This window comes from Phyllopteryx taeniolatus, chromosome 14 (assembly GCF_024500385.1).
Source record: "Phyllopteryx taeniolatus isolate TA_2022b chromosome 14, UOR_Ptae_1.2, whole genome shotgun sequence".
Lineage (NCBI taxonomy): Eukaryota > Metazoa > Chordata > Actinopteri > Syngnathiformes > Syngnathidae > Phyllopteryx > Phyllopteryx taeniolatus.
The window spans coordinates 10,907,528-10,920,118 of NC_084515.1; the positions used below are offsets into that span (position 1 = coordinate 10,907,528).

At 37.3% G+C, this 12,591-nt stretch overlaps 1 protein-coding gene across 2 annotated transcripts in view; it reads left to right on the forward strand.

The window, feature by feature from the left end:
• The window catches only part of LOC133489532 (guanine nucleotide-binding protein G(olf) subunit alpha), a 65,844-nt gene that overhangs the window by 29,217 nt on the left and 24,036 nt on the right, over nt 1-12,591 (forward strand). For both annotated transcript variants that reach the window (XM_061798715.1, XM_061798716.1), the window contains exon 5: nt 82-179. In XM_061798715.1, the coding sequence (XP_061654699.1) occupies nt 82-179 (98 nt within the window). The remainder of the gene's footprint in view (nt 1-81; nt 180-12,591) is intronic.

Consider the following 12,591-nt stretch of genomic DNA (forward strand, 5'->3'; position numbering starts at 1 on the left):
AGAGCCTTTTGTAACAATATTGTCACTGAAGACTCCATCTACCTTGCTCACCACCGCTTCCTCTTCTTTTTCCCCCCTCAGGAGTTTTTTGACCATGCAAAGAAGCTGTGGGACGATGAAGGGGTAAAGGCGTGCTTCGAGAGGTCCAACGAGTACCAGCTGATCGACTGCGCACAATAGTGAGTTTGACACTTATTTCTATGTAGGGTATGCAAGTTGCAATATCCTGTTCCAGAGCTGCTAACCAATAGAAATTCACTTCCAGAACAATTTTTCCATATTTTCAAAATTTTGTCAAGAACATTACCGCGGGACAGTTATTGCAGTATATATTATGTAATAGGTTAAAAATTATTCTGCATACTGTTCAATTGCACAACATAATTACTCCGTAATTGGTAATAATTATGGGTTTTATATATATATATATATATATATATATATATATTTTAATGTTTATATTGCATCAACCTTGTAATGGTGGTCTAGTATATGAGATTTCGACATGCCATCGTCAAAAATCTTTAATTGGCCTTTACCAATTCTGTTTTCAACCTTGTTTTAAGAAAAAAAAAAAGCAAGTCCATTAAATCTGATTAATCAGATCTCAAAAGTCAATCAAAACTCAGCACTCTATTTTGCAAACAAACAAATAACTTGACAATAGATTGAATTTGATAGTTTTTGCATGGACACTAGTTCAGATTTCTAAATTTCTAGATTTCTTATATTCACTATTGCTACTGATATGATGGAAATTTCCCCATTATGGGACTAATAAAGGTTATCTTATATCGCAAATACTTATTATTAATAATAATATACTTTTAACCTGATCCTCTTCTCAGATGTCTCCAGTGACACATTAATTAATTTGCGGTAGAGAGGCTGTGGTTTATTTAACATTTATATCTCCAAATGTATATTAATTGGCTTGTTAGATTGTTGTTCAAACTTGGGTTACACTCTGCTATCATGCGGTTGCAGCCAGTCCTGTGACAAGAATACTGTTATCACCCAATCACTTATTTCGGTGTTTAGCTTAGCAATTAGCAGCATGTTTTTCCATCTTTTCTGACCCTGCTCTGCTGCCAAATGTTGTTGTCGTGTGTGTGGCCAGAGGCAAAAAGCCCCGCGGTTTGCGGCATTGTCGTGTCATGTATTAATATGACTGGCTTGTGTTTGCTCTTGGTGTGGTAAGACAACCGGCAGTCGAGCGTTTGTCCTGTGGAAAATTATACGCGTGTGTGTTTACCTCCTCTTTGTGTGTGTTTGCGTGCGTGCGAGCGCGCGTGTGTGACATTTGCAAAGTCTGAGCTGGCCTACATAATGTGAAGATTCCCTTCCCCCATTTACAGTAAATACACTCACCAGACATCTCATAAGGTACACCTGCATGACCTAATACATTGTAATGTTATCTGCCTTTGCAAAGATAATCATCAAGAATGTGTTTATTGCTTCGGTTGTGGCTTGTTCTAATATTTTGGCTGCCTTACATAGTGACCCGGAGTGGGGACCTCTGATGTGACAAGCTGTGAGTTGCAATAATGTAGCTACCTGTCAAGCAAAAAGCCATTCAGTCTCTGTGCAGTTACAGTCCAAGGAAGGAATGTTCACCTGTGCTGGTTACAGTCCACTTGCATAAGGGCCAAATGGGGCAGTGACTCGCAAGATTCACCAGATGCGGGGGGGGGGGAAAGCTTGCTGTGTGTGGCATTCGGCACTTTGTAATTTGACTGGAGGGTCACAGTTGGTTAGTTCATTTGTGAGTTAGTTGGTTGGTTGCTATCATATTTTATTAGTCATTAGTTTAGACTTTCTTTTATACCATTTAATTATCTTAACTTGAACGTTATTTTCTTTAGTTTAATTCATTAGACTTGTATCTAAGTCAATGAACACCTAAAGCAAAACAAAATATATGAATAATGTCCAGTCAAAGAGTGAATAAATTTAATTGGGAATCCCAATATAACTGATTGGCACAGAATTTATTTCGGGATCAATAAAGCATCTACCTAAGCTAGCCTAAGCCTAAACTTGTTGCTGCCCAATACTTAACACTTGAATTGAGCCCAAGGGCAACTTAGTCTGTTCAAGTGTTGTGTAGTGTACAGGAGGGACAATTGGCCTTGGTGACCGGTTGAACGATGATCGACTACATTTCTGGTGTGAAATTTGGTCTTCCCTGTGTTGTTTTTATCTTTAGCATTCAGAGTCCACCAGAGTCGGTGTAACCAGGGGGGGCACTTGCAGCACGAGCCCCCTCACTTTTTGGCCTGGCGTTGCTCTGCCCCTCTGCTCCTTTTATTACATATGTCTTCACACCCCTTATTTATTGCACTGGGTGGTGCCTATCTGACCACGAAAATGGCTCTTTGATTAGTTTTGACAGTGAGTTTTCTCTGGGTACTGCGGTTTCTTCCCACATCTGAAAAACATGCATGTTTCAAATGCACACTAGCGACACCTACATGACTTAACTGGAACAGCTGCAGCCCGGATGTGCAATGTGAGCAGTCAAAGTAGCTTTGACTTTCTGTCGCGGTTGATTACTTGCACAGTGTATGCTAAAATCCATTGAACAACAATCTCCTATGGATTGCTAAATCCCAGCCAGACAAAGGTGTATATGGGTCACAATGTTTTTTTAGCCTGGCACCTGCACAGTGTTTTTTTGTTTTGTTTTAAAACAGTTGTACAACTCCTGGTGCTGTTTGGAAATACTGATAATAGGTGCGGTGTGTGGCAAGGCTGGAGCTGATGTTTGGGAGGTTGTTGCAGCGCCACCACACGCCTGTTTATAAAAAAAAAAAAAAAAAAAATTCTTCTTGTACTCTCGATTGACTTGTAGGTGAGCACGAGGACATGTGCGGGCTACTCGTGTCCCCTCCCCATCCCAAAGGTTGGCTGCCCTTATCTGACAGGGTTTGGTCAAAGGCACACTTAATCAGTGACTTTTAGTGGATTTACAATGCAGGTCTAAGTGTCCAACTCTGATTTAGTGCCTATATTATTTATTTTAATTTGTTTTTTTTACATATATTTCGTATGACCCATTTACATATATTTCTTATGACCCATGTCCAACGTTAATACCATGTTAGTATTGTCACTAGTCACTAGTGTCAATATCAAGGATACGATAATAAATATTGCCTACTGCGTAATTGTCCTGGACTGACTCTTTACCAGTCATTGATACAAATGAAGGTAACATTAACTGACTGATTTAATGGTTCCTCTAATGTACAATATTTAGACCATGCTTAATGTTCTATACACCTGTAATGTACAATATTACATCATATTCAATGTCTATGTAGTTCTAACGTACCATATTCACACAATGTTCAATACAACGCTAATGAAGCGTAGTCATCATATTTAATGGTCTACTCTTTACATTAATGTTCTATATTTTCATCATGATCTTCAATACAACTCCAGGAGAACATGCTTACAACATATTTTTTTAATACACCTCTAATGTAGCATATTTACATCATATTAATGGTCCATGTACTTCTAATGTTCCATACACAATATGTAATGTTCTCGAGAGCCCTAATGGAGCATGTTTACATTATATTTAATGTCAATACACCTAATGTATTGTATTTGCATCTTAATGTTCTTTACACCTCTAATGGAGCATATTTAAATCATAGTAAATGTTTTATACACCTCTATAGTACCATATTTTATGTCATAATGTCTATACACCTCCAATGTAGCATTTTTATTTTCTCTTCATGCTGCCGTGAACCAAATCCAAATTGTGCTAAAACTCTGAATTGTGTCGCTTAAAAACTTGTTCTTTAAATCCAGCCTTGGTCTCAGGAGGCTCTTTTACTTCTTCCCGAACACACCGTAGTACTTGAACATAAATTTGACTATGGGTCAAGTCCTGTGCCTGAGAGCATAGAGGAGGGAGGGGGCGGTCAGGTGACGCTCACATGGCCTCTCCAAACTCCGCCTTACAGCACAAACTTCCTCTTTCTCAGCTCTCAGCCTGTTTGTGGGCTCACAGGCCTCAACCAATGCTGCCTTGTGTAAAAGGTTAATATAAGTGCGATAAGTCCTATTGGAATAAAAATTTCCCTCTGGAACTGAAAATTAGATGGAAAATAATTTCTTTCCAGGGGGTTCCTTCAGGTGCTTGAATTAAAATATGCATTTTTAAGGGGACATAATATGGAAAAATTGCTTTTTAATTGCTTCTACACAAATAGTTGGGTTCCTGGAGTACCTGCCTACACGTCAAGTGCGAAAAACACAACAAAGTAATTTCCGAAAATGGATCTGTGAGCAAGTCGTTTGGAATTTTCCCTCCACAGCAATGTAATGCTACAGCTCATTTACATAATAACCACGCCCAGATGACTCTCTCTCTCATGACTTGACTGCTAGGCTGGGTGAGCATCCACCTTTTAAGCCGCTAGTCTTTATCGTACCCGCCTAACTCCGACCCCGGTAGACATGGTAACGAAAGCCGTGCTCTTTGGCCCTACGGGAGTTGGGGTGTGCGCAGTGGCTCATTTCCATGAGTTGGGCTCACCCCTGCAAAATAGACCAAAAAAGGAGGGTCTAAAGTATAATCTAATCTCTGTTTAGTCTGTGAATATTTGTATAAATAGAAGTTCTTGAACATTTATCTTGGAAGGTGGTCGAATGAGATTTTCTTATTTTCTAAAGATGCATTTTTAGAATCACAACTGTGCCCAAAAGGCAGACAGACCAAATTGTCCAAAGTTGTCCAAATTGCGATTGTTCACTTGACTGTTTATATTTTACCACAAAAAAAAAAACTTCTAAGAATTTCCAGGAGCAAATTTTCCCAGAAAGCCTCATGCTGGAACCACCCTGTGGACAGGAAATAAGCGCGAGCCAAAGAGCGTGTTCCTATCGACACTTTGGAATCCATCGATCCGCCCTGCGCTTTGCACATTTATATGTTTTAACAGCATAGATATGTGTCTGCCAGTTGATTGATCGCCAGCTATTTTCAGCCGCTGCAGGACTGGTTCCATTGCAGAGTGCTTCGGACGTGTCAAAGTATTGGGACACAGTCCACTCACAGGAGGTGGTCACGATGACTATTAAGAGTGAAATAACATAAACAATGTAATATCTGAGTGATTTGATGTTTGCAGTGGTAGTTTTTCAGTTTATTCATTTATTTGGCAAGGACCATGTACAGAACAGATTCAACTCTACAATAGAGCTGCTCTGCATCAGATTATAGCTATGTAGCTAATTTCCACCTGCAGCCATTGTGGCTGGTAAGGAAGAAAATCAAAAGAGGAGAAAAGTTAAGAGATTAGGAGCAGCAAACTCTATGTATACATCCATAAATTACATCATTCATGCCTGTTCTGCAAATATGTGCAGGGGCTGACATTAAGCCTTTTTGAGCCACATTATGTTCATGATATAATACATTGAGTTTTAGTGATTGTTTAATATTTAGTGTCTTTATAATGTATTATTTAAGACCCTTTAAGAAATTATTAGTACAATTTCATTCATGGCTATGACTGTGTAGTAACCTTACTAGATCCACACATTGCAATAGCACAAATAAATATTAATGCTTCAAAGAATGATGCAATTACAAAATTATGAAAATATTTACTTAGCACTGATATTTCAATAATGCACAATTACTTTTTTTTTTTTTTTTTTTAAATGCCTCAGTTACCAAACCTTTTAGCGCCACTGACTTTTTTCATGTGAAGATATTTGTGGTTATGTACACCATAGAACTAAATTTACACACAGTGTTACGACGGTAACATTACAGTGATGTAAAGTGTCATGGTGTTTTCTTACTATTATAATAAAGTTGTTGTTAGCACACAGTTGTTGTCCGACACTTTTTGGATATAATAATCTGGCGATGAGGCTTCACTTTGCGTCCCTTTCCGTGGTCCCGCTGCCGCTGGTATGAATCTGTTAATAAGGCTAGCGGCCATTGGGGTTAGCCTCGGCTAACGTCTTGAGGCTACTCACGATTTGTGCCCCTTTTTCCAGTCAACTGCGTGCCAGTCGTGGTTTTTCCTTGCATCATTACAACATCATGTCTTGGCCGGGTTGTTTCGGTGATAGTTCTTTCGGGCCAAAACCGAAAATGCACTTTTGGGCCATTTTTGGTGGCACCTGTCAACTGCTTTTCGAGTCCAGGACCATTGAACATTGTAGTCATGGTCATTATAGCAATGAACTCACTGAGCTAATATTTTGTTTTATAAGCACTGTTTATCTTAACTATTTCACAATTGTGTTGCATGGATAATTTTGCCAGCTTCCGGCGTAGCAGTAATAACACTACCGTACCGTCTGCATGAGAGTGGCTACAACCAGATTTAACCCTTAAGACTCATAGGCCACACGCCCCATTTGTGTTAACTTGAACGCAATCGAAAGCATCTAATGATCTGAATGTGTAAAACTGCAACGGCTGTGTGAATGGGGGATGTCTTGGATTCAATAAGTTCCATTTGAAAGGGACAGGCGAATAAATTCTGGGAAGGCAGTGTGAAAGGAGCTGTGAACTGATGATTTTGAGTTTTACTCATTTTATACTAATTTCATTTTTCAAATAGTTCCGGTGTGCTCTTAAAATTTTGTTTTTATTGTGGTGGGGTGTAGAGAGTCCTGGACAGACTAGCGTGTCTGCAGAGGCCTCGCAGGAAGTCGGGCCGTGTTCTGGTTCTCCTGGGCTGGGCTGTGGCTGGTTCTCTTCGTGCTGGTCACGGGACCCCGCCACCAGGCCTCCAGTGGGGGTGGGGTAGGTGGGCACTGACACAGTCATCTGGGGCAGTAAAATGCTAAGAATGCCTGCCATTGTCAGCCAGGCTCTGGTCGCTGGAGGGCCCGGCAAAACAGAGCTTTGCAAACAGTGGCTTTGCTCAATAAGGAGTCTCTTCTCTTCATGGAAGAGCCCGAGAGAGCGATATATTTATATACGCCGGTCTCTACCCCCCTCCTGCCACACACACACACGCGTTACTTGCTTTATTTCAACACTTTTTACAAGATTTTTGGGAAGATGATTTTGCTTGTAGCTGAAGTTGCCATTTAGAGGCTGAACGGCAAAACCGATGATTTTCATGAAATAAATCCCTGCAAAATAGTCTGTGTTAACTCAGTGCAGCAGCAACATGGTTTCAATGTCACAAACTGAAGTGCAAAAGTATTGGTACAAATATAAAGCAAAAAATACAACCACAAAAAAATTGATAAAAAGACAAATGTTAGAAGGAATTTACAAATTGTTTACAAAAAATACACAAACATTGGAAAAAATTTAAATGGGAAAATAACATCTTTAAAATATATAAAAATATCAGAGAAAAATAGATGAAAAGTACACAGATATATGAAATCAAAGATACAAACCCAGAAATTATAAAAATAGTCAATCTAAAATACACAAATGTTAACTAAAAAAAAAAAATAATAATTTAAACAAATACAAGAGAATATTACAACAAAAAATACAAACGTACCTGATGCAGTAAAAGTTAAAAGTACACAAATAGTAGGACAGGTACACAAATATATAAAACAAATATTAGTCACAAAATACAAGTATATTAGACGACAAATGTAAACTTTGGAAAACAATAAAGTATTAGATAGACAAAACAAAAAATATATACGGTGAATATACAAATATTTGGAAAATACAAAAACAGTAGAAGAAAATAATTACAAAATACAAAAATGTTTATTTGCAGTGTTCGTATCACAAGCTGTGTGGTCACGGCTCCTTTTCTTTAACTTTCAATTAAAAATACAAGCAAAAATAACGTATCCCTGAAGCAAAAATGTGCATCTATTTTGGTCTCACCCGCAGCTACAAACTGTCAATTGCAGCAAAATGTTTTGATTAGTTGCACTTTAGCGCCTGCTCCGGACATGTGGAGCTGTGAGTCCCATTCTGCAAAAGCCCCGCCTCTTCTGTCCTCCTATTGGCTCCCTTACTCAGATAGAAATGGAGTCATAGACATGACCACACATGTCCTAAAAAGTGTATTCTTCTTGAAAGAGCTCTCAATCCATATTATTTCTGAATGTCCTTTAATGGAATCAGATGACACTGTTGTCAGATGACTGAAATTGTACCAGAGGCGCATTATGTGTGTGTGTGTGTGTGTGTGTTAAGACCAGCTCCACAACGTGATCTGCTGGAAGTTCAGTTGAACTCCCATCTTCACAAACCACTGTCCTTAAGATTATTACAGCTCCCCCTGGGGACACCCCCACAGAAGGAGAACAAGGAAAGATAGTACATTAGGTACAGTCATGTTTTATGCTCTCATTTTCCTCATTCATTGCATTTCCATTCATTTAAAGGAGGAAAGATGATTTGAGATGCGAGTATTGAGATAAGAGTACTGCGATGCGAGGGTGGTCATAGAAGGAAGTGAACTGAAGGCACCACTATACTAGCAAAGAAATTCAAAAATCTTAAGAAAAAAAATATAAAAATAAATGGGAAAATATTTTAAAATGTGTATTTATGATGACAAACATTAGAAAGTATTAGAAAATGATATAAAAATATTGAATGAAAAGTACACGTTTTTAAAATGCAAAACCTTTAGGCAGAAGTATACTAAAAAAATTTAGAAATTACAAAAATATGAGAAAATAATACATTACTCTACAAACAACCTGACATGTTTAAAAAATACACAATAGAAAAATATAATAGATGAACCATGCAAATACGAGACAAAATACATTAGAAATTAAGACAAAATATTACACAAAATGCATAAATATGAAATAAAAGTACTCAAATGTTAGATGAACAAAATTATTATACAAAAATAGATTAATAATACAAAAATGTATCATAAATTTATATACAAATATATTTCATCAAAACAGCGAAAAACATCACCATAACCTGGGCTGCCTTAATTTCGTAACACTGTAACATGCATGTTTGACATCATCTTCCTGTCTTTTTCTACAAGGAGGTAGTTTTATTATGCGAGGAAAATAAAATGGCATGGTTAATAACTTCATTCATCCTGTGAGGAAAATTTAATAGCGGAGTGCAAAACTGAATTATACAAGTAGCTGTTAATAGTTGAAAACAATAAAACATTACAAACTTTATCTTTGCTGAGTAACAACTTTCCTTTTTAATTTACTTCTAAGGTTGTCATTTTAATTATTATCATGATATTATGCTTTTGAAAGGCAAACAGAAGCCAAAGAAATGCAAAAAAAAAAAAAAAAAAAAAAAAAAAAAAAAAAATCCTCGTCTAATTCCAACTCAAGTGAACATTGAAAGTAAGCTTTACACGATCAGGATTTTTGGGGCCGATCACCGAGTTTTAAAAAACGATCTCCGATCACAAGATGGAGGAATGTGTCTATTTAAATGACCTGTTCATTTACTGTATATAGTTGTGTACTTAATTGCTCAAAAAAATATATTTACAATAAATAATATAATGTATCTTTGTTCCTCTATTTATCCCAGTGAGGCATAGTGACAGACAGAACAAATTAATGGCCTTCTATTAGATGGCGGGAAGTAAATACAGTAATTAATGTATCCACTTTTTGTGACGTTTGTGCCGTGAGATTTTTCAATTGTAAAATATATTCCTTGGGTCCATAAAGGTTGGAAACCACTGCTCTAGTCAGATCGTGTATTCTAATCAGTCAGGTCAAACCAACATTACATGACAGAAATAATGGGTGCTAACTTACTGTAATTAAATTACTTTGGTGTAATTAAATTACTTTGCGCACACCAAAACTTTATAGAGCATGATTCGACAGAATGCCTGCATGTTCGCTTACAACCGTTAGTGGTACCACTTGCTTGCTAGGCTACATAACGTTTTTGTTCACTGCTTGCGAGCCGTATCGTATTAAAAGTACATGAACATACCTCAAGCTAGCCTTAAACGAACGTCCTCTCTTCTACTGAGCACCGGTGACCACCAACACACGTTTTTCCCCATTTTGTCCTCATAGTTGGCGCGATCGTCGCCACGGTAACGAGTGTATCCGGTCGCATTTGAGTTGACAAGATAAAGCCCAATGATTGTAAAAAACGAGATGCGCTGGTATCGGAATACAAGATGGTATTGCAGTAGTCTGATATAGTACAATCTTGAAAGAGCAAATTTGTCTTGTAGTCTGATCCGGCATTACGTGTTTGTTGTCTGTTCCACACCGCCACCTTTGTTTTTTTTTTTTTTTTTTTTTTTTTTTTTAAATAACTTTATTGCCCGTCAGATATTTACAAGACTACGCCAAAAGACACGCGACGAGGCTAAAAATAAACTAGCTTTTGGATTCAAATATACTGTGCACAATGGCGACGAGGAGTAAATGTCTTTTACGGACATTGATCGGATCGGCGAATTATGACATTAAAGCCGATCAGCATAAAATGCTAATTATCGACCTATACCGATAAGGCCGATAAAATCGGTTTAAAGTCTAATTGAAACGGTTTCTCCATGTATCATACCTTCTGCCACACATTACGGTTTCATCTGCTTTTAAGTGTCAAGGGCCTAAACCTGCCCCGGGTAGCACCATGCAACATGTCACAAGATTAGCCGCTGTGTCTGTTTTTCATTTTTTCCATTTTGTCCTTTCATGGAGGAGGAGGGGGTCATATGTTCTCAAATGTCGACTCCATCTCTCGGGTTGTCAAGGCAACACACCCGGTTTTGCTTTGCCACGTTTACATAGCTTGTTATTCATCCCATGCCAGTTTTAGTCCTGCTCATCTTTGTACTCGAACAGTTGTGGTGTAAAAAAGAGGCAATGTTAGACCCCCCCCCCCCCCCACCCCACACACACACACACACACAGACAAATATTTAAAGAAAATACACAAATATTGGGGGGAAAAAAATCAAATTTTCAGAAAAAAATAACAAATATTTGCAGTCTCCCCACAAATATTAGAAATGAAATACAAAAATAGTGGGGTAAAACATACTAAAATATTAGACAACCTGTCTACACTCACAGATAACTGAAGAGAAATACAAAAACATTAGGAAGGAAGTCATGATAACGATACGTGTCCAGACGTCTAGCTTAAATTGCTGCCATGGAGGCGATGATTAGTGACTTATGCTGCGTTGACACTGGACGTGAAGCGAATTTCTGCCTCTGCAGCTCTGCATTGTATTAGCCGCGTAGCAAGCATTTCCCAATACAAAACGCGGAAAGCAGGGAGATTTTATTACTATTTTAAAAAAATAATAATTTTTTTAAGTATAGTGTACACAACCACGTGCTGTCCACAGTTTTTACTTGCGGTTATATCAGCATCCTGTTTCGTCCATTTTATTTCGGTGACAAAAGTCTTTGGGCCGAAAAGCAAAAATGCACTTGTGGGCCTTTCTTCGGGGGGCTGAAAGTTCTGTGCATTACGAGACAAAATACAAAATGTTACGTGAAAAATGCACAAGTATTAGGAAAAAAAATACAAAATGAAAATATACCAACACTTGTAAAAAATTGTAAAATTTAAAACAAATATTACGGCAAAATAATATAAAAATATTGCAAACTTCAACAGAAATACACTACTGTTAGAGGGTAAAAATACAGTAAATTGGGAAAAAATACAAACTTATTCAAGAAATACAAAAATATTAGAAAATCACATATATATTCGAAAGGAATTGCAAAAACATTCGGTAGAAAATGTGAAACTATCATACAAAAAAACAAGATATTAGAAGAGAAGAAAAATATTACGAAAAATATAAACTTACATAAAATGTATTCAAATATCAGAAAATAAATATAAAAATAAATTTCACTTATATGAGGAACATTTTGAAAAATGTAAAAAAAAATATCTGACAGTATATCGCTAGAATATTACAAAATAGGAATTGGAATAGGAAAATGCAAAATCAAGGCGAAGGAAAAACACAAATACAAAATCAAGGCGAAGGAAAAATCTGAAATTAATAGAAAAGAAATACAAAAGTATTTGGTGAAAAATTTAAAAAAAGGAAAAAAAAAAATATTAGTAAAAAGTATACAAACATTAGAAAAAATACATTGGAAAAAATATATTAGAAAAACTATGCAAAAATATTAGACATAAATACAACAATATTAAATGAAGAATACAGAAAACAAATCCATCCATCATTTTATCTTTTCTGCTTATCCCCACTAGTTGGAGCGTATCCCAGATATGAAATGAAAAGTATACAAACAGAAAAAAAACAACCTCATAAATGATTGCTTTTGTCTTTTTTTCCCCCTGTGATATTAACTCCTCTTGCATTCCTTGCTGGTTTGGTTAGTTGGTTTGAGCAGTGGTGGGGGGAAACGTTTACGTTAAAGCCAAAGAGAGAGAGAGGCTATAAATAGATTTTTATTTTTGGGTTAAAATGTGCTTCCATTTTAAAGGACTGAGAGGAGGGAGCGAGGCATGTGGTGAATGGCGGATGTTGCCGGTCTGTGTGTGGAATACACACACACGTACACGCACAGAACACACGACACAGAGTGCTGTTGATCGGGAGGGTTACGGCACAGACCGCTGGAGGACAGCAGCAGTGGCGC